General features: G+C 48.8%; 1 protein-coding gene across 9 annotated transcripts in view; it reads left to right on the top strand.

The window, feature by feature from the left end:
* The window catches only part of ARID1B (AT-rich interaction domain 1B), a 2,758,190-nt gene that overhangs the window by 2,348,900 nt on the left and 382,882 nt on the right, over positions 1-26,408 (top strand). For all 9 annotated transcript variants that reach the window (XM_073585743.1, XM_073585747.1, XM_073585745.1 and 6 more), the window contains one exon: positions 8,921-9,074. In XM_073585743.1, coding sequence (XP_073441844.1) covers positions 8,921-9,074 — 154 coding nt within the window. The remainder of the gene's footprint in view (positions 1-8,920; positions 9,075-26,408) is intronic.

Here is a 26,408-nt window from a genome sequence, read left to right as displayed (position 1 = left end):
CCACAAGTGTCTGCAGAAATTCAAAATCTCCCTTATCCTCTAGTCACTTTGGTCACAGCTGTGCCATCGAGCCTGTGACAGAGCGGTCAGATATTCAGTGGGCCTCACACAATCCAAAAGTGTCCAGTGTCTACAAGTGTCTGCAGAAATTCAAAATCTCCCCTGTCCTATAGACACATTGTACCTTGTTTTACATTACTATATAGTTTGTTGGATTTTGTCTACATTTCTACCAAAAATGAGGAAGGCTGGTGGAAGAGGCCGTGGAATTGGGCGGGGGTTGGCAGCTGGTAATGATGGTGTTGGTGGTGGATCTGATGGTAGTGGCAAGAGCAAAATAGGACCAAATGCAGGAGGTGTTGAGCCTGCGTCATCGTCTGGCTCCATAAGGCCTCAAACGCTTAGTTTTCTAGGAGTTGGCAAACCGCTTTTAAAGCCAGAGCATCAGGAAAAAGTTTTGTCTTACATTGCTGACTCAGCCTCCAGCTCTATCGCCTCCTCTTCTTCAGTTGTAAAAAGTAAAAGCACTGAGTCGTCATTGGAGGCTCATGTTCATGAACCACACCTTTCCTTGTGTCCTTCACCCCAACCAAGATTGAAGGATACTACTGATTACTCCATGGAGCTGTTTTCACATACCATGCCTGGATTATCAAGTGAAATGGTGAATTACCCAGGCCAAGATGAATCTGACATGGAGTGCACTGATGCACAGCCGCTGATGGATCATTCTGCTGGTACATTCACTCAGAGCACTACATTGTCCTCGCAGTGTACAGAGCCAGATTCTGACCCTGATGAGACTCAGGTGCCCCTTCCCGCACACTATACCACCATACACGGTGACACAGAGGAAGGTACACATGACATAGAAGAGGAGGTGATGGATGACCCAGTTGTTGACCCAGATTGGCATCCATTGGGGGAAGAGGGTGCTGCTTCCAATAGCTCAGATGAGGAGCATCCACAGCAGACATCGACATCGCAACAGCTGTTATCTGGCAGGCCCGGAGCACTCCAAAGACAGGTTCCAAACATCAAAAGAGTTGCTAGACAGCTTGTCCAGAGGGTCAAAAGATCACAGCGTGCTAGGCCGCAAAATGTCTGCCAAAGTAGGAAGAATGCAGTGTGGCACTTTTTTGAACAAAATCCTCATGATCAGGCCAAGGTTATCTGTAAGAAGTGCGCAAAGACCTTTAGCCGAGGGAAAAATCTGAAAAATTTGAATACCAGTTGCATGCTTAGACATTTAACCAGCATGCACTTGCAAGCGTGGACACAACACCAAACCTCAAGTGCCACATGTGCAACTGATCACAACGAAGGTAGTCAGCAACGCTACATTGTTAACCCCACTGTAAGCCCACCGGTTAGCACAGCAGCAAATGTTGAGGTGTCGTTGCAAGGCCACAGCAGTCAGGGAATCCCACTGTTATATCAACGAAAGACTGATTCTAGGCCATCAGAAAGAACAACAACTCCATCACCATCATCAACCCTCTCTCAGTCCGCCCTGTCCACCGCTACTTCCACCATTTGCAGCTCTCAAGTCCAGCTCACCCTCCCAGACACTATGAGTAGGTCAAGAAAGTACTCAGTCTCTCATCCGCGTACACTGGGTTTGAACGCCCACATTGCCAAACTAATCTCGTTTGAGATGATGCCCTTTCGGTTGGTGGAAAGCACAGCTTTCCGCGAACTCATGGCCTATGCAGTACCACGCTATGACCTACCCAGTCGCCACTTCTTCTCTCGCAAAGCCATCCCAGCCCTCCACCATCATGTGAAAGACCGCATTGTCCATGCACTCAAGCAGTCAGTGAGCAGAAAGGTGCACCTCACAACTGATGCATGGTCCAGTCGGCATGGCCAGGGCCGTTACGTGTCCATCACTGTGCACTGGGTTAATGTGGTGGATGCAGGGTCCACAGGGGACAGTGGTGGTGGGACAGTGCTGCCTAGCCCACGGTATAGGAAACAGTTGGCTGTAGGCGTTCGACCCTCCTCCTCCTCCTCCAGAAGCGAAAGCTCGTCCACAGAGCGCAGTCGTACGAGCTCTCCATCTGCAGCTGCCACTGTTGCACACGATGTGTCCCCCTATCGAGCAGCTAGTGGAAAGCGTCAGCAGGCTGTGTTGCAGATGATGTGTTTGGGCAACAGACACACCGCCGAGGTGCTGGCCGAGTACTTGAAGCGACAAACTGAGTCATGGCTGGGCAGTGTACATCTTGAGGCAGGCAAGGTAGTTAGTGATAACGGCCGTAATTTTGTGGCAGCCATAGCCCTTTCAAAACTCAGCCATATACCTTGCTTGGCTCACACCTTGAACCTGGTGGTGCAGTGCTTCCTCAAAAATTATCCGGAGTTAACAGCCCTGCTCCAGAAGGTGCGAAGACTGTGCGCGCACATCCGCCGGTTGCCTGTACACTCCGTTCGTATGCAGAAGCTGCAGCGATTGCTCCACCTTCCCAACCACCGCCTCATTATCGACATTGCAACAAGGTGGAACTCCACCCTGCACATGGTGGAGCGGCTGTGCGAGCAGAGGCAGGCCATAATGCATTTGTGGGAGGATACACGGCCAGGCACTTTGAGAGCAGACATGGAGTTGACAGGTGTGCAGTGGTCGAAACTGAAAGACCTCTGTAAAGTCCTTCAGTGTTTTGAGGAATGCACACGGCTGGTAAGCGCAGACGACGCCATCCTAAGCATGAGCATCCCACTTATGCGTCTGCTCATGCAAACTTTGACGCACCTTAAGGAGCAGGCATCTGCAGCCAATGTTGATGAGGAGGAAGAGGAGGAGGGAATCCTTGATGACATTCAGCCATTGTCTGCTCAGGGACCTCTCCTGGACGAGGTGGAGGAAGAAGAGGAGGAGGATGGTGATGGGGATGATTACTTAGGGGAGGAGGATGCATCTCGTGGGGCAAGTGAAAATGTTGGCGTGGCAAGGTCTGGTACAGGGTTTGTGCGTGACTGGAGGGATGTGGATTTGCCAGAAAGTGCTCCTCCAACCAGCACTCGCAGTGCATCATTGACACCGGGAACATTGGCCCACATGTCAGATTATGCCTTGCAGATCCTAAAAAGGGACCCACGCATTGCCAAAATGATGAACGATGACGACTACTGGTTGGCCAGCATCCTGGATCCACGCTATAAAGGCAAATTACAAAACATCATGCCACAGGAGAACCTTGACCTAATATTGGCTAGCAACTCTGGTAAATCGGTTGCTTGAGGCATTCCCAGCACACAGCAGCGGTGATGGTTCTCACACGAGCCGTACGGGCCGGGGGCAGCTTGGCAGAGGTGTTCGTGGTGCACACAGCAGAAGTGGCGTTGGAGACAGGGGTTTCATGACAATGTTGTGGACTGATTTTTCAAATACCGCTCACACAACTGGTAATACTGCATCGATGGAAAGTGACAGGAGACAGCAGTTGTCAACTATGGTTACAAACTACTTTTCCTCCCATATCGATGTTCTCCCACACAGGTCATTCCCCTTTGACTATTGGGCCGCTAAACTGGACACCTGGCCTGAATTGGCCCAATATGCCTTACAGGAGCTCGCTTGCCCAGCTGCAAGTGTGCTATCGGAAAGAGTCTTCAGTGCAGCTGGATCAATCCTGACAGAAAAAAGGACCCGTCTGTCAACCCAAAATGTGGATGATCTAACCTTCATTAAAATGAACCATGCATGGGTTTCCAAGGATTTTGTCCCACCTTCCCCTGATGACACATAGGGTGACAGAAAAATGGCTTGCTTTGGTCCACCTCTTCCTGGGACTTCACCTATTTCGTCTTTTGCATCAGCTGAATGTCCAACATCAACATATGCCACTTTCTAAAACGCCCTAACTGTGCTGCCTCCCCCCCCATGGCCGGGGTCACCACCTAGCGCACGACACCGTGCGAGTGCCGTTGCCCTGGACAGGTGGGTAGGCCGACTCTTGGGTGCGGGCACTGGCACAGGGTCCCTCATAGTGCAATCAAGTGTCTCTGACGGTGGTGGTGCACACCCGCCGTCAGACACACCGCTGTACTATGAGGGGCCCAGTGCCAGTACCGACGCCCACGAGTGGGCCCCCCTTGCTTGGGCAGGGCCCCAGCATTTGCAATCTTTACCTCTCCCTGCTCCTCCGCTGTGTAATCTGGGCCGTCAAATCCATACTGTGCCTGACACCGTCTGAGCCTGCCTCCAGATGTATAGACATATATTTTGAATGTGTACGCTATCCATACATGTTATCCGGGGATACGGTACCCTTTCTCACCTTTGTGCAATCACCTGCAAGCCATACTGGGCCTAACACCGTCTGAGCCTGCCTCCTGATGTATAGACATATATTTTGAATGTGTACGCTATCCATACATGTTATCCGGGGATACGGTACCCTTTCTCACCTTTGTGCAATCACCTGCAAGCCATACTGGGCCTAACACCGTCTGAGCCTGCCTCCTGATGTATAGACATATATTTTGAATGTGTACGCTATCCATACATGTTATCCGGGGATACGGTTCCCTTTCTCACCTTTGTGCAATCACCTGCAAGCCATACTGGGCCTAACACCGTCTGAGCCTGCCTCCTGATGTATAGACATATATTTTGAATGTGTACGCTATCCATACATGTTATCCGGGGATACGGTACCCTTTCTCACCTTTGTGCAATCACCTGCAAGCCATACTGGGCCTAACACCGTCTGAGCCTGCCTCCTGATGTATAGACATATATTTTGAATGTGTACGCTATCCATACATGTTATCCGGGGATACGGTACCCTTTCTCACCTTTGTGCAATCACGTGTAATCCATACTGGGCCTGAGAACGGCTGGCGAGCTGTTAAGCAAGCTACAGCACCTGTGGTTTGCACACGTAAGTTTTTCATTTTTTCAGGAATGACGGTTAGGCCTAATTCCGGAACTGCGGTTGACCTGCACTTACTGGTAAGTCATCGTTCGCGGGTAATAATTGTAATCACAGATCCCCATCACTAACGTTGTTCAGCGGGTTATCTTCACCTGTAAGCGACAAACGCTGGCCTTTTCAGTGTAGCGCACATGCAGCCACGGACATGTAAGGGCATGACACACCAGTTATTGGCCAATCTCATGTGCCAGAGCCTCACGTGTCCCTCTAGTAAGCCGGACTCGGACCGCGGGGCATGACGGAGTCTCGTTCGTTAACGGAATTAAGCTTGCAATCTGTGCATCTTTTCTGTAGCTTGCATGGTTGAGGTTTCCCAGGTGGAGTCAAATTAAACCGTAGGCTCCACTCCTGGTGGTGCCCTTCTGGACATTCCTTTAAGGTTCAGCTTTGCAACCATACTGCCCACGTTAAACAAACACTTTGCCTTCATGAACGCTGTTTGGAGGGTCATGACTCGTGGGAATAACGCCGCCCAATCAGTTAACCTGCTAGAGAGATCGTTCGTTGCTCCCAAGCATGACATCACACTCCCTAGGAGGAAGGTAATGCCACTGTGGCGACCGTACTCCTGGGGGCGACACAAGTGCACTGATGCCCAGCCACTGCTTGATGAATCTGCTGGTACATTGACCCAGACCACTACATTCCCCTCGCACTCTACACAGCCTGAATCTGACCCTGATGAAACTCAGGTTACCCTTCCCATATACAGTTCCATCTTACACGGTGACAAAGAGGAAGCTGCAGATGAAAGTGCAGGTTCGGCCCACCCGCCATCAGACACACCACCGTACTATCAGGGGCCCTGTGGCAGTGCCGTCGCCAACGAGTGGGCCTCCCCTGCTTGCTCAGGATCACAGCACTTGCAAGGTTGAAATACTGTGCAGTGAGATGGAAGATGGGGACGACGAGGAGTCCAGACTAGTACAGGGATTCCCTAGCGAGGAGACTTATTTGATTGTTTTCAATGTTGGGACAGCAATTTTTGGGGAGCACTATACTCTGGAGAATGATAGATGGGGCCCACCATACACTGGAACATTCCAAAGGTGGACATCAGACACTGGAGCAGCATTTACAGGGCCCAGTATACACTAGAGCATTAGAAATGGGGCCCATTATGTTTGGAGCATTATTTGGGCCCATAAGACAGTGGAGCTTCATCCATGGGGACCAACATATACTGTAGCATTATGTGGAGCTCATCATATACTGTTTCAAACATTATATGGGACCAATGATTCTGTATGGAGGAATAGATGGGCCTCGTCATGAGATGTAAAAAGTGAAGTATTTTTCATTGTACTATACCGCTATTTCTCTGCCGTATCGGAGCATGATGAGTTGTGGTATGTGTTAAAGGGGCGCTCTTTCACCCAGGGCACATGAAAACCTGGAGCCAGCCCTCCCCCCCACAACATTAGCCAAATAACCCCCATTTTTCAGTGCGTAACTTGTATTATGAAGTTAATTAAGGTTGACAAGCTTAAGTAAGAAGAATTGATGCTTTTGGCATTCAAATGGGCACTGTAGGTGTGTTTCCTGTCCTCCTCTCACTGCCGACTTTTATTCCCCATTGACTTACATTGGGTTTCGTGTTTCGGGACGACCCCGACTTTTCCCTATAATCGGACGATCTTGCTCGACCCGACTTTTGGAAAAGTCGGGTTTCACGAAACGAAACTCGACCCTAAAAAACCAAAAGTCGCTCAACTCTAGTCCTCACAGTAGCCCCCTTACTGTATGTCCCTCACACTTCGTAATAGCCGCCACAGTAGTACCCACACATTATGAGTGCCATCTGCCTCCCATTATCTCCCACACTATATAATGGCCCCCACAGTGGTCCCCAAACTGTTCATGTTAGGGGGCAGACAGACAGGACATATTTTTATTGTGCAAGGATTGCATCGCAATCTTTGGACTGACCATCGGCTCTCCTGACCTGAGCACGACAGCTGCATAATAATCCATCACGTTGTCACACTCATGTCTGGTGAAGAAAAAACAGCTGCACTCTGGGAAATTTTGATTTTCAATGCAAAAAGTTTTTTTTATTAAAGACACCACAGGGAAATAGTGCGTTGAGGTAACGTTTCGACCCTAAGTCGGGTCTTTTTCAAACCTCACTTAAAGCACAAGAGAAAAAGGAGCAATCTCGGCAGTATGAATATGCAGGAGGGGCTAAAGTGCCATATGTAGAAGTCCGGTCTGGCAGGGACAAGGCAGAGAGCTGGAAGCATGGGGCACCTAGCGCCGTCTGTGGTGGAGTGCCAGGTTCAGCTCGCACCTACATCATATCCACAGAGTGCACGCCTTGTCTGTATCAACACTCCTGTCTGGAGTGGTACCGGGCAGTCCTAGGATTGCGATGCGATTGTCGCATGAGTTATACAGCCGTCTGCCTGCGCCCTTATGCTAATACTTATCCTTGTTACACTAATACTTAAATATTAACCTATTAGTACAGTATTAACAATAGTAACCTGTTTTGTTATGCTTGTTATACTAATACTTATAAAAGATCCAACTCACAAGTATAAAAAGCCCCCGACTTCCCCATCTCCAGCCACCCAAGACAGCAACTATTACATGTGATGGAGTGCAAATAATATTATAACAATAAATAGTATAATAATAATCAGTTCCCCAGTGCCCTGTCCCCACTCACCCACCTCAGCCCTCACAATACCCTAAAACAGTCACATTCACTCCCCAGCGCCCTGTCCCCCTCCCACAATACCCCATCCTCCCTCACCTCCACAGTGTCCTGTGCCCCTCCTACAACCCAACACCCATCCTCTCTCATTCACCCCCACAGTGCCTTGTCCCCATCCCACACCCCAACACTGACAATAACCCCCATTCTCTCACATTCACCCCACAGTGACCATGACATGCCTAAATCAAATCTAATAAATTCCATCCCCACTTACCGATGAGGTTTGAGGCAGTCAGGCAGGATCAGGAAGTGTCCAGATAAATGCAAAGAGGGCACTAGGACCCAGCGTGCAAAACAATCGGAGCCTGCACAGCCAGAAAGTAAGTGCAGCCGCTGCTGGCCAGGAAGCAGCTCTTTGGGTGAGATAGCAGCACTGTACACTGCACAGATTGAGGCTCTGCAACCTGCCACTGTGCAGAATCTGTCAGCCAGGGGAGCTGACACTCTGCTGTTCTCTTCAGGATGCCTCAAGACAAAAGCAGCCATGGCTCCCGGTGGGCCCTTTCATGTGTCAGGGCCCTGGGCAGCGGTCCCCTCTGCTCCCCCTCAGTAGCTACGCTACTGATATGGTGACTTATGAAGATGAGGCTTAAAGAGGAGGTGAAATATCTGAAATGTCCTAAATCTCTGTTCTTATACCATAGCCACTTTTGTGATTATCTTTATTGTACAAACCCTATACTTCTTCCTGTCCTGTTAATCACTAAATGTTTTGGTTTTTTTTACTTCACTTTATGATATTTTAGCCAAAGCCTGAAGTGGATTTTGTAAAAAGCAGAAGGATGTGTCCTCATTTTACATTTCCATTCCTTTTAAATCTACTCTTGGCTTTGCTCTAAAAATGCACCAAAAACTTCATGTGTGGTTCCAGCCTTCAAGTTGCAGCATATTGTCTCATGAATGTCATTTTATTTTACTATTCATATTACACACCAGTATTCCTTTCTTTAAAATATTGTAATTTTTGCTAATATAAATAACATTGAAATAAATAAGAAAATAGGCTATTTAAGGTACCTGAGTGTTAGCAGATTGCGGGAATCTGCACACTTTTTTCTCTTTGCAGCATATGTGGCGCTTAGATTTTTTTTACAGCCAATCTTTGTAATACTTCTACTCTTTGCCAGTGGCTTGTAGAATTCTTGCTGACATGGTTATAGCCTGGTCATTAAAAGACATTATGGACAATTGATATTTCGTTTTCAAGGTAAAGGGAAAATTGTTTAATTTGCACTTTCTTATTTTATTATTTTAGTGCCAGGAAGCAATGAGCCTTTCATGCCCCCTGGCCAAATGCCTAATAGCGGTATGCCAGATATGTACAACCAGACTCCTACCGGAGTGATGTCCAATATGGGAATGAATCAGCGGCAGCAATTTCCTTATGTACCTGGAAGCTACGATAGAAGGTAAGTATATTTTAAAGTCAGCAACTGAGATAACATGTCCCTTAGTAATTTGTTACCTTGTGTAGTCTACATATTGAGTGATAAAACAAAAATTTGGCTACTAAAAAGTTCTTTTTATTCAGATTTTTTTCCCCGTTATGTAAATAGTTAAAAATTCTGTTACAGGCACAAATTATATTATTTTATTTAATGATTTCACAGTCTTTTTTAGGTCCACACATTATAGTCAAATCTTTAATTTAGCTGTGAATTTTGCTAAATTGATGCAATATAGAAATAAAAGCCAAGAAACGCAATTGGAGGGAAATGTTGTCTTACAGTATATGGTTGTTGTTTTTTGGAATGTTTTTAGTAGCTAAATAGTCTGAAATTACATACTCCAGTGACTTTTTATTTTTTGACTTATTAGCTCAAAAGTTCAGAAAATAATTTTTAAAATGGCAATAAGAAGCTGCTTGTAGAATATTAAATGGATTTTTCACTTTACTGTAACTAGTGTTGAGCGATACCATCCGATATTGAGAAATATCGGATTGGATTGGATCGGCCGATATCCAAAAAGTATCGGATATCGCCGATTCCGATCCCGGAAGTCCCATTCAAGTCAATGGGACAGAAATATCGGAATTAAAAAAAACCTTTTCTTTCCTTGTAGGTTAATTCTACATGAAGAAAAACAACTAATAATAATGTAGAATGTATTGGGGGAGGTGGAGGAGACATTAAAGGCATAGAGGTTTAGCCAAATCAAATGGAATAGCAGGAATTAATTTTTTTTTTTTTAAAGACGTTCGGAGTTACAAAGATATTGACAATGTTAACCTTTTTTATATTTTGTCAGATATGTATGTTTCACTACTTCCATGCTCTTCACTAGAGTTGAGCGAAACGGGTCGAAAAATTTCAAAAGTCGCCGACTTTTGGCAAAGTCGGGTTTCATGAAACGAAACCCGACCCTAGGATGAGGTCGGCCACGAGGTCGGCGACTTAAGCGCCAAAGTCACGTTTCAAAAGTTTGTTTTGCGCTCTTTTTCAGCCAATCAGGATCCACGGACACTGTGGGCAACGTGATGACATAGGCAGGGGTCACCACCATCTTTCAGAAGGACATGCAAGTGATTGCCTTGCTTTGGTGGGCGTCACAGGGGGTATAAAAGGGCGTGCACGCCGACAGCCATGTTACTCATGCTGATCTCAGAATAGAGAGAGCTGCTGCTGCTGCTGATTTTGTAGGGAGAGCGATAGGCAGGGAAGAAGACACCAAAAACTGCTTCTGCTGCTAGCGATTTTGCCTGTACAACACAGCAGTCACTGTGTGTGCAGTGCAAGTGGAGGCTATATTTTGCTGGATCAGCGGTGTTGGTTGTTAGGCTGCCTTCTAAGGCTTCCTGATGGCTGCATTGCTGTTTACCCACTGCTCTGCAAACTGCTTTTTTAAAAGCAATCCCAATTTTTTTTATTTGTCCTGGTGAGGTACTGAGCGTGCATTTTTTCACACAATACAGCGGTGCACACTCCTCACACAGTACCGTGTAACGGCTGTTATCACAGCCACAGTGAAGCTATCTGTGTGTCACTCTGTAAGGACAAGTCAAGGACATGTTCCGTTCTTACAGACCTGCACCTTCTAGTTTTGTCTAGTTTTCAAACAGTTAAATATATTTGCTGTTTGATCTCATTCAAAACTATAGAGAGACAGCGTGTGTCAGTCCGTATACTTAAAAAACACGGAGCTTGATAATTTTACGTACACCGGACAGCCGTGTACGTGCACGCTCCTCTCTCAGTACCGTGTAACGGCTGTTATCATGGCCACAGTGAAGCTATCTGTGTGTCGCTCTGTAAGGGTAAGTCGAGGACATGTTCCGTTCTTACAGACCTGCACCTTCTAGTTTTGTCTAGTTTTCAAACAGTTAAATATATTTGCTGTTTGATCACATTCAAAACTATAGAGAGACAGCTTGTGTCAGTCCGTATACTTAAAAAACACGGAGCTTGACAATTTAACGTACACCGGACAGCCGTGTACGTGCACGCTCCTCTCTCAGTACCGTGTAACGGCTGTTATCACGGCCACAGTGAAGCTATCTGTGTCATGGTCACATGTCTCTGGGCACACAGCGTTTACCGCAAGGTGAACCCATAACACACGTGACCCTGGATACACCGCCTCCAGTAGGGCGCATTTAAATAATAAAACGTGCAGGTGGATACGCCGCCTCCACCTGGCGAATTTAGGTATTACACGTTATACAATAATCCTGGAAACCCCGCCTCCAGTAAGGCGAATTTAAATAATAAGGGGGAACCTGGGAAACATTAACAATGGTGGGCCCTGCGATAGGGAATGGGGAGATGGAGACCTCCTAAGCTCCCCTGAGCCAGTGTCCCTGCACTCCTAACATTCCCTATACAGGCTCCGCGCCTGTCGCCGCACGCGAACCTTAACCCCTTGCTCGCCCTGACCCTAAACCCTCACTAGGGAATGGGTTGGTGCGGAGACTAATCCCACCACTGCACTAATAACACACATGAGGAAAGAGACAATACAGGGGGAACACCACTTAGCTTTGCTCTGTTGCGTGCGCTCCTAGCAACAGAGCCCACCACCTGCGTGCGTCTTCTCCTCCACCCGGATCCATCACCATAACAGGATCCTTCACCTTAGTGCAGCCTTGGAGCAGAGTCCACCACCAGCTGCTGCTGCTTAGTAACAGAGTCCCAAGGATGAGTTCAGCTTCTGCCACGAAGTCGAGCATGCTTGAGTCCAGCTCAGCAGCCAAGTCCCACATGGTGAGTTCCACTCTCCATAGTCGCCACTCCACCAGTCCATGCAGACACTTCCTGCTGACACCATCACTGCGACCCCACCATGCCATGCCAGCCCTTCGTCCAGACACCATAGCTGAAACACGTCCCCCCTAGCTAAGCTGCGAAGGACTCCTCTCCAGCTCCATCCTTCCATCAGGCTCACAAACTCAGAGTGAACACAATCTCACAATATCACAGGCAGTGATTGCACACCCCTAGCACACCTTTATAGGGTGTCACACCTGATACATAATTAAGTGCACAAAAACCTAAAGTACAATACCACTAACCACCACCGGGGACAGTCAAGACACCTTGGAACTTTCCAAAGTAAAACAGTTCACCCAGTGCAATTTAAAACTGTCAGATCATGACAGTACCCCTTCCTTAATGAGGGGCCTCTGGACCCTCAAGACCTCTCCTCATTAGGGAAACACCTACAGCGGGGACGCCCAGATCCTGAGTTCACTCCACCACTACCTGAACTCAGGTTTATGACAAACACACAGCTGGTATTGGCAATAAAGTTCATTTTGGAGGCACCACTCATCTCCACAGCGCCGACCTGGGGAACGAGTTTATGTATGTGTATGTTTGTTTGTTATGAGCTGATCAGGCTCCACAACACACTTCCACAAGATGTTTTTTGGTGGCACCCATACACGCTCGTTCACACACAGGTCCGGACCTGAACGTTTATTGCACACATTCGTTTGTCATAAAATTGGTGAACTCATTCTGGACCTGATAACAGAGGCGTCCCCCTGTGTCACCACACTCACACCCCCGCTATTCACCAAGGGACACCACCCTCCAACCCTTTCACCATGAGGTCTGCGCCTCACAGGATTTGCTAGCGGCGAGGGCTGAGATTTGTCCCTACTCCCCCGCAGCACACCTGCTGCTCATACCTGGAGAAGAGGACCGGAAAATAGAGGAAATATACACTCGCTGGTCGCCTTCCTCCACACGACCAGGAGGGGGCGGCTTCTTCGATGGTGTTGAAGATTTGGCGTGAGCCCCGCGGACTATCACCAGTCTGCTCACTACAGGGACGTACCCCTTCACCTCGGGGAACCCCAGACAGCACCATGGGGATCACCAACTCCACCCACCTGTCTGGTCACGTCCACCTGTATGAACAAGTCCCGCTCCCCAGCAGCGACTCTAGGGGGCTTTTACCAAAACCGCAGGGACATGGAGGAAAAATACACTCTCTGGTTGCCTCCACACGACCAGGAGGGGGTGGCCTCTTCAATGGTATGGAAGATTTGGCGTAAACCCCGCGGACTATCACACCAGTCAGCTCACCACAGGGGCGTACCCCTTCACCTCGGGGAATACCAGGCAGCTCCGTGGGGCACCATTCCTCCCACCTGCCTGGGTGCGCCCGCATGCATGAACCAGTCCCGCTCCCCAGCAGCGACTCTAGGGGGCTTTAGCCAGACCACAGCCGCCATTTTTTTTTTTATATTTTCTGGTTAACTGAGCAGAGGCCCCAGACCCTGATAACTGCTGCTGCAGCGGCTCTAACACACCATGCCGCTCCCCACTAACCTCAGTGAGGCCCGGCAGCAATTACTAACAGGTCTCCACATGGCCAAGGCTCACCAGAATAAAAAACTGTAGGGCCTGTGATAATGTCATGGTCACGTGTCTCTGGGCACACAGCGTTTACTGCAAGGTGAACCCATAACACACGTGACCCTGGATACACCGCCTCCAGCGGGGCGCATTTAAATAATAAAACGTGCAGGTGGATACGCCGCCTCCACCTGGCGAATTTAGGTATTACATGTTATACAATAATCCTGGAAACCCCGCCTCCAGTAAGGCGAATTTAAATAATAAGGGGGAACCTGGGAAACATTAACAATGGTGGGCCCTGCAATAGGGAATGGGGAGATGGAGACCTCCTAAGCTCCCCTGAGCCAGTGTCCCTGCACTCCTAACATTCCCTATACAGGCTCCGCGCCTGTTGCCGCACGCGAACCTTAACCCCTTGCTCGCCCTGACCCTAAACCCTCACTAGGGAATGGGTCGGTGCGGAGACTAATCCCACCACTGCACTAATAACACACATGAGGAAAGAGACAATACAGGGGGAACACCACTTAGCTTTGCTCTGTTGCGTGCGCTCCTAGCAACAGAGCCCACCACCTGCGTGCGTCTTCTCCTCCACCCGGATCCATCACCATAACAGGATCCTTCACCTTAGTGCAGCCTTGGAGCAGAGTCCACCACCAGCTGCTGCTGCTTAGTAACAGAGTCCCAAGGATGAGTTCAGCTTCTGCCACGAAGTCGAGCATGCTTGAGTCCAGCTCAGCAGCCAAGTCCCACATGGTGAGTGCCACTCTCCATAGTCGCCACTCCACCAGTCCATGCAGACACTTCCTGCTGACACCATCACTGCGACCCCACCACGCCATGCCAGCCCTTCATCCAGACACCATAGCTGAAACACGTCCCCCCTGGCTAAGCTGCGCAGGACTCCTCTCCAGCTCCATCCTTCCACCAGGCTCACAAACTCAGAGTGAACACAATCTCACAATATCACAGGCAGTGATTGCACACCCCTAGCACACCTTTATAGGGTGTCACACCTGATACATAATTAAGTGCACAAAAACCTAAAGTGCAATACCACTAACCACCACCGGGGACAGTCATGACACTTTGGAACTTTCCAAAGTAAAAAAGTTCACCCAGTGCAATTTAAAACTGTCAGATCATGACTATCTGTGGTCGCTCTGTAAGGGTAAGTCGAGGACATGTTCCGTTCTTACAGACCTGCACCTTCTAGTTTTGTCTAGTTTTCAAACAGTTAAATATATTTGCTGTTTGATCACATTCAAAACTATAGAGAGACAGCGGGTGTCAGTTCGTATACTTGAAAAACACGGTGCTTGACAATTTTACGTACACCGGCCATCCGTATACATGCACGCTCCTCTCAGTACCGTGTAACGGCTGTTATCACGGCCACAGTGAAGCTATCTGTGTGTCGTTCTGTAAGGATAAGTCGAGGACTTGTTCCGTTCTTACAGAGCTACACTCTAGGGAGATTCCTATTCTGCTCAATTCTATATACACCTTGTAGTTTGTCATACACTAGCCAATTTCTGCCTGTGACATAGCGCTGTGATATTCACTGGGCCTCACACAATCCAAAAGTGTCCAGTGTCCACAAGTGTGTGCAGAAATTCAAAATCTCCGTTATCCTCTAGTGACATTTTTCACACCTGGGACATCGAGCCTGTGACATAGCGCTGTGATATTCAGTGGGCCTCACACAATCCAAAAGTGTCCAGTGTCCACAAGTGTCTGCAGAAATTCAAAATCTCCCCTGTCCTATAGACACCTTGTACCTTGTTTTACATTACTATATAGTTTGTTTGATTTTGTCTACATTTCTACCAAAAACGAGGAAGGCTGATGGAAGAGGCCGTGGAATTGGGCGGGGGTTGGCAGCTGGTAATGATGGTGTTGGTGGTGGATCTGATGGTAGTGGCAAAAGCAAAATAGGACCGAATGCAGGAGGTGTTGAGCCTGCGTCATCGTCTGGCTCCACAAGGTCTCGAAGGCTTAATTTTCTAGGAGTTGGCAAACCGCTTTTAAAGCCAGAGCTTCAGGAAAAAGTTTTGTCTTACATTGCTGACTCAGCCTCCAGCTCTATCGCCTCCTCTTCTGAAGTTGTAAAAAATAAAAGCACTGAGTCGTCATTGGAGGCTCATGTCCATGAACCACATCTTTCCTTGTGTCCTTCACCCCAACCAAGATCGAAGGATGACGCAGGCCATACTACTGATTACTCCATGGAGCTGTTTTCACATACCATGCCTGGATTATCAAGTGAAATGGTGAATTACCCAGGCCAAGATGAATCTGACATGGAGTGCACTGATGCACAGGCACTGATAGATGATTCTGCTGGTACATTCACTCAGAGCACTACATTGTCCTCGCAGTGTACAGAGCCAGATTCTGACCCTGATGAGACTCAGGTGCCCCTTCCCACACACTATACCACCATACACGGTGACACTGAGGAAGGTGCACATGACATTGAAGAGGAGGTGATGGATGACCCAGTTGTTGACCCAGATTGGCATCCATTGGGGGAAGAGGGTGCTGCTTCCAATAGCTCAGATGAGGAGGAGGAGCATCCACAGCAGACATCGACATCGCAACAGCTGTTATCTGGCAGGCCCGGAGCACTCCAAAGACAGGTTCCAAAAATCAAAAGAGTTGCTGGACAGCTTGTCCAGAGGGTCAAAATATCACAGCGTTCTAGGCCGCAAAATGTCTGCCAAAGTAGGAAGAGTGCAGTGTGGCACTTTTTTGAACAAAATCCTCATGATCAGGCCAAGGTTATCTGTAAGAAGTGCGCAAAGACCTTTAGCCGAGGGAAAAATCTGAAAAATTTGAATACTAGTTGCATGCTTAGATATTTAACCAGCATGCACTTGCAAGCGTGGACACAACACCAAACCTCAAGTACCACATGTGCAACTGATCACAAAGAAGGTAGTCAGCAACGCTACATTGTTTCCCCCACTGTAAGCCCACCGGTTAGCACAGCAGCAAATGTTGAGGTGTCGTTGCAAGGCCATAGCAGTCAGCGAATCCCACTGTTATATCAACGAAAGACTAAATCTAGGCCATCAGAAAGAACACCAACTCTATCACCATCATCAACCCTCTCTCAGTCCGCCCTGTCCACCGCTACTTCCACCATATGCATCTCTCAAGTCCAGCTCACCCTCCCAGACACTATGAGTAGGTCAAGAAAGTACTCAGTCTCTCATCCGCGTACACTGGGTTTGAACGCCCACATTGCCAAACTAATCTCGTTAGAGATGATGCCCTTTCGGTTGGTGGAAAGCGCAGCTTTCCGCGAACTCATGGCCTATGCAGTACCACGCTATGACCTACCCAGTCGCCACTTCTCTCGCAAAGCCATCCCAGCCCTCCACCATCATGTGAAAGACCGCATTGTCCATGCACTCAAGCAGTCAGTGAGTGGAAAGGTGCACCTCACAACTGATGCATGGTCCAGTGGGCATGGCCAGGGCCATTACATGTCCATCACTGCGCACTGGGTTAATGTGGTGGATGCAGGTTCCACAGGGGACAGCGGTGGTGGGACAGTGCTGCCTAGTGCACGGTATAGAAAACAGTTGGCTGTAGGCGTTCGACCCTCCTCCTCCTCCTCCAGAAGCGAAAGCTCGTCCACAGAGCGCAGTCGTACGAGCACTCCATCTGCAGCTGCCACTGTTGCACACGAGGTGTCCCCCTATCGAGCAGCTAGTGGAAAGCGTCAGCAGGCTGTGTTGCAGATGATGTGTTTGGGCGACAGACACACCGCCGAGGTGCTGGCCGAATACTTTCAGCGACAAACTGAGTCATGGCTGGGCAGTGTACATCTTGAGGCAGGCAAGGTAGTTAGTGATAACGGCCGTAATTTTGTGGCAGCCATAGCCCTTTCAAAACTCAGCCACATACCTTGCTTGGCTCACACCTTGAACCTGGTGGTGCAGTGCTTCCTCAATAATTATCCGGAGATAACAGCCCTGCTCCAGAAGGTGCGAAGACTGTGCGCGCACATCCGCCGGTCGCCTGTACACTCCATTCGTAGGCAGAAGCTGCAGCGATTGCTCCACCTTCCCAACCACCGCCTCATTATCGACATTGCAACAAGGTGGAACTTCACCCTGCACATGGTTGAGCGGCTGTGCGAGCAGAGGCAGGCCATAATGCATTTGTGGGAGGATACACGGCCAGGCACTTTGAGAGCAGACATGGAGTTGACAGGTGTGCAGTTGTCGCAGCTGAAAGACCTCTGTAAAGTCCTTCAGTGTTTTGAGGAATGCACACGGCTGGTAAGCACAGACGACGCCATCCTAAGCATGAGCATCCCACTTATGCGTCTGCTCATGCAAACTTTGACGCACCTTAAGGAGCAGGCGTCTGCAGCCAATGTTGACGAGGAGGAAGAGGTGGAGGGAATCCTTGATGACATTCAGCCATTGTCTGCTCAGGGACTTCTCCTGGACGAGGTGGAGGAAGAAGAGGAGGAGGAGGATGATGATGGGGATGATTACGTAGGTGAGGAGGATGCATCTTGTGGGGCAAGTGAAAATGTTGGCGTGGCAAGGTCTGGTACAGGGTTTGTGCGTGACTGGAGGGATGTGGATTTGCCAGAAAGTGCTCCTCCACCCAGCACTCGCAGTGCATCATTGACACCGGGAACATTGGCCCACATGTCAGATTATGCCTTACAGATCCTTAAAAGGGACCCCCGCATTGCCAAAATGATGAACGATGACGACTACAGGTTGGCCAGCATCCTGGATCCACGCTATAAAGGCAAATTACAAAACATCATGCCACAGGAGAACTTGACCTAATATTGGCTACTAAACAAGCAACTCTGGTTAATTGGTTGGTTGAGGCATTCCCAGCACACAGCAGCGGTGATGGTTCTCACACGAGCCGTACGGGCCGGGGGCAGCTTGGCAGAGGTGTTCGTGGTGCACACAGCAGAAGTGGTGTTGGAGACAGGGGCTTCATGACAATGTTGTGGACTGATTTTTCAAGTACTGCTCACACAACTGGTAATACTGCATCGATGGAAAGTGACAGGAGACAGCAGTTGTCAACTATGGTTACAAACTACTTCTCGTCCCATATCGATGTTCTCCCACACAGGTCATTCCCATTTGACTATTGGGACGCTAAACTGGACACCTGGCCTGAATTGGCACAATATGCCTTACAGGAGCTCGCTTGCCCAGCTGCAAGTGTGCTATCGGAAAGAGTCTTCAGTGCAGCTGGATCAATCCTGACAGAAAAAAGGACCCGTCTGTCAACCCAAAATGTGGATGATCTAACCTTCATTAAAATGAACCATGCATGGGTTTCCAAGGATTTTGTCCCACCTTCCCTTGATGACACATAGGTTGCCAGAAAAATGGCTTGCTTTGGTCCTCCTCCTTTTCCGCGAACTTGACCCTTTTCTCCTTTTGCAGCAGCTGAATGACCCACATCTACATATGCCACTTTGTAAACCTCCCTAAGTGGGCAGCCCCCCCACGGCCGGGGTCACCACCTAGCGCACAAAACCGTACGAGTGTCGTTGCCCTGGACAGGTGGGTAGGCCGACTCTTGGGCACGGGCACTGGCATAGCGTCCCTCATAGTGCATTCAAGTGTCTCTGACAGTGGTGGTGCACACCCACCGTCAGACACACCGCCGTACTATGAGGGGCCCAGTGCCAGTATCGACGCCCACGAGTGTGCCCCCCTTGCTTGGGCAGGGCCCCAGCATTTGCAATGTTTACCTCTCCCTGCTCCTCCGCTGTGTAGTCTGGGCTGTCAAATCCTTCACTGGGACTGCCACTACAAATTGATTGAACTGAAAGATGATGGTTAAGATGTAGCTATGCCCTGTCCTGCTGGCCGGGCTCTAGCTCCAGATGATCAGTGGCTTCCATTTCTTATGGACGTCGACTCACAATTACATGCAGTGGTGGTTTATCATCAGCTTTCACAGTTTTCCTACTCACAAACGTGTGACATTCCAGCGCACATTTCAAAATGTGCCCTCTCATGCCAATCAAATAGAATCGCCTACGGCCTGTGGCTTCTGTCTTTTGCACTCCAAAGTTACGTGACAGATCATGATAGCCAGTGAGCACCATGTTTACATCGCTCCCTGTGATAAAAATTAGATTGAGATGAGTAACAGTGATGGAATCAACGGAAGTGCGATACAGCAAGACTTTATTCACAAAAAAATGTTTTCACTGTCTCAACACACAAATTCATTGAGGGTCAGCATCGCCTATGAGAATTGTGACGGAAGTTTTTCCCGTGAATAATAATTCCTAGATTTCTGCAATCAATAGCCTTTATGTCACTAATTGTATGCATCTCCTTTCCTATTGCGGAGAGGCTGGACTGTATTACTGAGACAGAAATATATATGAAGATTTAAAAATAACACCAAAAGTATATAGTTGTGTACGCCTCAAATGCATTTCCTTTTTTCCACTTTTTAGATTGTTGTGTAATCCATACTGAGAACACAGAGATTTTACATGTTTAAACTATGCTATATATACCTGCTATCCAGTGATAAAGTACCCTTTCTCAACTTTGTACAATCTGGTCAAATCCATACTGGGCCTGAGAACATCTGAGTCTGCCTCCTGATCTATAGACATATATTTTTAATGTGTAAACTAGGCTACATATATACGTGTTATCCGGTTAAACTGTACCCTTTATCAACTTTCTACAATGTTGTTGAATCCATACTGGGCCTGAGAACGGCTGCCGAGCTGTTAAGCAAGCTACAGCACCTGTGGTTTGGACACGTAATTTTTTCAGGAATGACGGTTAGGCCTAACTCCGGAATTGCGGTTGACCTGAACTTACTGGGAAATCATCGTTCGCGGGGAATAATCTGAATCCCAGATCCCCATCACTAACGGAGTTCAGCAGGTTATCTGCACCTGTAAGCGACAAAAGCTGGTCCTTTCAGTGTAGCGTGCATGCAGCCCCGGACATGTACTGGAATGCTAGACCTGTTATTGCTCGATCCCACGTGCCACAGCCTCGCGTATCCCTCTAGTAAGCTTGACGCGTACCGCGGGGCCATGCCGGAGTCTCGGTCGTTAACGGAATAAAGCTGAGAAATCGCTAGCACAACTACAAACGGACATACCACACCACACACAGAATCGACAAAGCTTGCAATCTGTCCATCTTTTCTGTAGCTTGTATGGTAGTGGTTTCCCGGGTGCAGTCCAATTAAGCCACAAGCTCCACTCCTGGTGGTGCCCTTTTGGACATTCCTTTAAGGTTCAGCTTTGTAATCATACTGCCCCCGGAAACCAAAAACTTTGCCTTCAGGGACGCTGTTTGGAGGTTCGTGGGAATAACGCCGCCCGATCAGCAGTCGGCATATGGGTCGCCCTCCCAGGGCTGTGGGGTACTCGGTACCGGGCCGGTGTCAGTGGGATGTGTCATAGCAGCGGTGACCCGGACGGTGGCCCTGGGCGCCCATGTAAATGGCGTGGTATAATGGTAAAGAGTTTATATAGATAGTTTGACACCACCTGTGGTGTTCGGCAACATAGATGTTAGGCCGACGCTGCATGCAGATCCTCTGGGACTGATGGTGTTGTGCAGCAAAGATGGTGAAGCTCCCCACAAGTGGAACTGGAGTCACAGGGAAGTGTAGATGTAGTGATGGGGGAAAGGCACAGGCGGTGTAGGTGCTGGTACCCAGATGTAGCGGTGCTGGAATAACTGTAGGACACCAGAGCGTGCAGTTCCAAAGCTTTACTCACAGTCTGCAGGTTACACAGATGCCTGCCTCCGTGCTGTGTCCTCCGTGTCAGGACCTCTGCCAACCTCCGGGACCAGAATGGAAAGCTCCCTTCCAACACTCCGCCAACATGTACCTTCCTGAACGTCTCCTTTCTAGCGCTTGTGGGGGAAGCACTCACAGGACCGTGGTTCACTGAAACGACTCCTGTCTAACAGATGTTCCTCAGACTTTACTTGTATGGCAGACAGCTGTAGCCTTTTCCTTCTGCCTCACACATGTCAATGCTGGGGCCTCCAAGCCTTAGTTGGGTACAGAGCATTTATAGCTGCTACTTCCCCCGGTTCTGCTGCAGGAACGTCAGTGTCCCTACAAACTCGGAGACCGGAATCCGGACCATGCGCTCCAGCTAGGAGTGAGCCTTAACTCTGCTCAACCTCCAGCTCCCCTTCTCACGTCCACACACTTCCCCTTCCCTGCACAGAGTGCCCTAACTTACCTCCTCCTGACCACAGAGAGCAGCTCCTCAGCAGTCAGGTTCAGAGGTCTCCCTGCTGGCCTGGAGTGGGAAATGTGTTGTGTGTTGGTTTCACTGCTAGAGAGATCCTTCGTTGCTCCCAAGCTTGACGACACACTCCCTGGGAGGAAGGCAATGCCACAGTGGCGACCGTACTCTTGGGGACGCCACAAGTGCACTGAGGCCCAGCCACTGCTGGATGATGCTGCTGGTACATTGACCCAGACCACTACATTCCCCTCGCACTCTACACAGCCAGAATCTGACCCAGAGGAAACTCAGGTTCCCCTTCCCACATACTATACCACCTTACACGGTGACAAAGAGGAAGGTGCAGATGAAAGTGTAGGTTCCTTGAGCAGGTGGGGGGGCATACTCATGGGCGATGGCACTGGCACAGGGCACCGAATAGTACGCAAAAGTGTCTCTGCCGGTGGGAGGGCCTAAACAGCCAAGTGCAGTGAGATGGAAGATGGGGACGACAAGGAGTTCAGAGTAGTGCAGGGATTCCCTAGCAAGGAGACTTATGTAATTGTTTTCAATGTTGGGACAGCAATTTTTGGGGATCACTATACTCTGGTGAATGATATATGGGGCCCACCATACACTGGACCATTCCAAAGGTGGACATCAGACACTGGAGCAGCATTTACAGGGCCCATTATACACTAGAGCAGTAGAAATGGGGCCCATTATATATGGAGCATTATTTGGGCCCATAAGACAGTGGAGCTTCATCCATTGGGACCAACATATACTGTAGCATTATGTGGAGCTCATCATATACGGTGTGAAACATTATATGGGAATAATGATTACGTATGGAGAAATATATGGGCCTCATTACTCTGTATAGCGCACTAAGCGCTGGCCATAATACTGTATGGAGTTATATACTGTCCGTTTTTGGAGGTATTGGAGAATTTAAAATGGATATCAGTCATGAGATGTAAGAAGTGAAGTATTTTTCATTGTACTATACTGCTATTTCTCTGCCGTATCGGAGCATCATGAGTTGTGGTATGTGTTAAAGGGGCGCTCTTTTGCCCTGGGCCCACGAAAACCTGGAGCCAGCCCTCTCCCCCCCCACAACTGTAGCCAAATAACCCCCATTTTTCAGTGCGTAACTAGTATTATGAAATTAATTAAGGTTGACAAGCTTCAGTAACAAGAATTTATGCTTTTGGCATTCAAATGGGCACTGTTGGTGTGTTTCCTGTCCTCCTCTCACTGCCGACTTTAATTCTCCATTGACTTACATTGGGTTTCATGTTTCAGGACGACCCCGACTTTTCCCTATAGTCGGCCGATTTTGCTCGACCCGACTTTTGGAAAAGTCGGGTTTCATGAAACGAAACTCGACCCTAAAAAACCAAAAGTCACTCAACACTACTCTTCTCCTTCTTTTTTACTTCTCCCACACTTTCTCCTTCATGATCCTCAGCAGCAGCATCTTTTTCATCAACTTCTTCACCTTATTCATCTTCTTCTTCTTCACCTTCTTCCTATTATTCTTTTTTTTTACATTCTTCATATTCTTCTTATTAAACTATTATTCTTCTTCTTATTCTACTTTTCATCTTCTTCCTATTCTTCTTCTCCATCATATTCTTATTTGTGACAGGCATTCCTGTAGTTGTTATCTATAAAAGTTTGAAGATTACACCTTCCGTTCTGCCTGTCACAAAAGATTTACAACAGGATTTGTCCGCGTTCAGTTTGGCCTGCAGCAGCAGGCATTTTCCAGGGGCACCACGAGGAGGAACGGACTCACCCCCATGCACTGCTTAGTCTTCTTCTGCTTATACTTTAGATAATATATTTTGCTCTGATTTTTAGTCTTATGCTTAATGTTGTTCTGCTTTTTGTTCTGCAGCTTCTTGGTCTTAGGCTTCTTGGTCTTCTGTCTCTTGTTGTTCTGTATCTTGGTGGTTGTCTTCATGTTCTTTGTCCTCTTGGTCATCTTCAGGGTCATCTTTTTGGTCTTCATTGGAGTGGTGTTACGGGTCGTCGTCTTCAGGGTCATCGTTTTCGTGGTCGTCGTCTTCTTCGGGGTGGTCTTCAGGGTTGTCGTCTTCAGGGTTGTTGTCAGGAAAATCCAGAGTGATAATAAACAAAAAACATTTCCAAAAGCTTGAACTTGGAAATGTAGCAGAAGGTACAAGAAGGCTGAGGAACTGCCGAGAACCAGCTGACGGTGCTGGAACCCGGATGGGTAGCCGAAGCTGCAAGAGCTAAAGACACTGCCGAGAACCAGCAGACGTTGCTGGAACCCAGAGGGGCAGCAGAAGGAACAAGAGCCAATGGCACTACCGAGGACCAGCTGACGGTGCTGGAACTCGGTTACTAAGCAGGAGGTACCTGTCCTAGAAAGCACTACCAAGAACCAGCAGACGTTGCTGGAACTCGGATACCGAGAAGGAGGCACCTCAGCCAAAGGCACTTCTGAGAACCAGCTGACAGTGCTGGAACCCGGAGGGGTAGCAGAAGCTGCAAGAGCCAATGGAAGTAGCGAGGACCAGCTGACGGTGCTGGAACCCAGAGGGGCAGCAGAAGGAACAAGAGCCAATGGCACTACCGAGGACCAGCTGATGGTGCTGGAACCTGGTTACTAAGCAGGAGGTACTGGTGCTAGAAAGCACTACCAAGGACCAGCAGACGTTGCTGAAACTCGGATACCGAGAAGGAGGCACATCAGCCAAAGGCACTCCCGAGAACCAGCTGACGGTGCTGGAACCCAGAGGGGTAGCAGAAGGTACCCATGAAAAACAAAGTTGCAAGGCCGTGAGCCGGCCGCACTTACCGAAACCCACAGTCCTTACAGGGGGTGCTTGTCCTTTGGCACTACGGAACCAGCCTTTATTACCAGAACTCGCAGCCCACATAGGAAGCACCTAAACTGCAGGCACCATAGACTCGGCTAACCCGACCGCAACACAACAGGACAATGTATTGGTGGCAAAGTGACGTTGACACTACCCAGAAACAGCAGGCGTGCTGGAACCAGGCTGGGCAGGAGGGAGTACCCGTGCCAAAGACACTTCTGAGCAGCAACTGGCGATGTTGGAGCCCGGGTCAATCTGGGTGTAGGCTGAGGCCTAATTTCATCAAGTTTTATATCTGTTGTAGACTACTACTGATTTTAACCATGCTCCAATTAGGCCTCTGGCTCCACTGTCTCTAGTATTTACCCTGTCCTCCAACACCGCCAGTTGCTGCTCAGAAGTGCAGTCTGCACAATCAACACTTGTTCCTGTGTTACTGGGGCTCAGTAACGTCAGTTGATCCCCTGATCTTTGTCCGGCAATGTCTCCTGGTCTGTCCACATTCCCACTACTAGTAATGGGAATGTGGACAGAGCAGGAGACATTGCCGGACAAACATCAGGGGATCAACTGACGTTACTGAGCCCCAGGAACAAGTGTTGATTGTGCAGACGGCACTTCTGAGCAGCAACTGGCGGTGTTGGAGGACAGGGTAAATACTAGAGACAGTGGAGCCAGAGGCCTAATTGGAGCACGGTTAAAAATCAGTAGTAGTGTGAATGTGGAGGCAGCAGTAGACATTGCTGGACACACAGCAGGGGAGCAGCTGGCATTACTGAACCCCACTAACACTGGAGCATGTGTTTTTCTCTGTGCAGACGGCACTTCCGAGCAACAACTGGCGATATTGAAGCCCAGGGACAATCACGGAGCAGGCTGAGGCCTAATTGCAGTAAGTTTGATATGTGATGTTGTTTGAATGTGGAGGCAGCAGGAGACATTGCCGGACACACAGCAGGGGAGCAGCTGGCATTACTGAACCCCACTAACACTGGAGCATGTGTTTTTCTCTGTGCAGACGGCACTTCCGAGCAGCAACTGGCGAAGTTGGAGCCCAGGGACAATCATGGAGCAGGCTGAGGCCTAATTGCAGTAAGTTTGATATGTGATGTAGTTTGAATGTGGAGGCAGCAGGAGACATTGCCGTCCACACAGCAGGGGAGCAGCTGGCATTACTGAACCCCACTAACACTGGAGCATGTGTTTTTTTCTGTGCGGACGGCACTTCCAAGCAACAACTGGCGATGTTGGAGCCCAGGGACAATCATGGAGCAGGCTGAGGCCTAATTGCAGCAAGTTTGATATGTGATGTAGTTTGAATGTGGAGGCAGCAGGAGACATTGCCGTCCACACAGCAGGGGAGCAGCTGGCATTACTGAACCCGACAAACACTGGAGCATGTGTTTTTATCTGTGCAGACGGCACTTCCAAGCAACAACTGGCGATGTTGGAGCCCAGGGACAATCATGGAGCAGACTGAGGCCTAATTGCAGCAAGTTTGATATCTGTTGTAGACTACTACTGATTTTCAACGTGCTCCAATTAGGCCTCTGGCTCCACTCTGTCTCCAGTATTTCCCCTGGCCTCCAACACTGCTAGTTGCTGCTCAGAAGTGCCATCTGCACAATCAACACTTGTTCCTGTGTTACTGGGGTTCAGTAACGTCATCTGATCCCCTGATGTGTGTCCTGCAAAGTCTCCTGCTCTGTCCACATTTCCACTACTACTAGTGCGAATGTGGACAGAGCAGGAGACATTGCCGGACACACATCAGGGGATCAGCTGACGTTACTGAACCCCAGTAACACAGGAACAAGTGTTGATTGTGCAGACGGCACTTCTGAG

The sequence above is a fragment of the Dendrobates tinctorius genome, unplaced genomic scaffold (assembly GCF_039654945.1).
Source record: "Dendrobates tinctorius isolate UK_male_01 unplaced genomic scaffold, ASM3965494v1 ptg000087l, whole genome shotgun sequence".
Lineage (NCBI taxonomy): Eukaryota > Metazoa > Chordata > Amphibia > Anura > Dendrobatidae > Dendrobates > Dendrobates tinctorius.
Note: the sequence above shows the minus strand (reverse complement) of the source record. Positions and strands in the feature narration are given on the sequence as shown.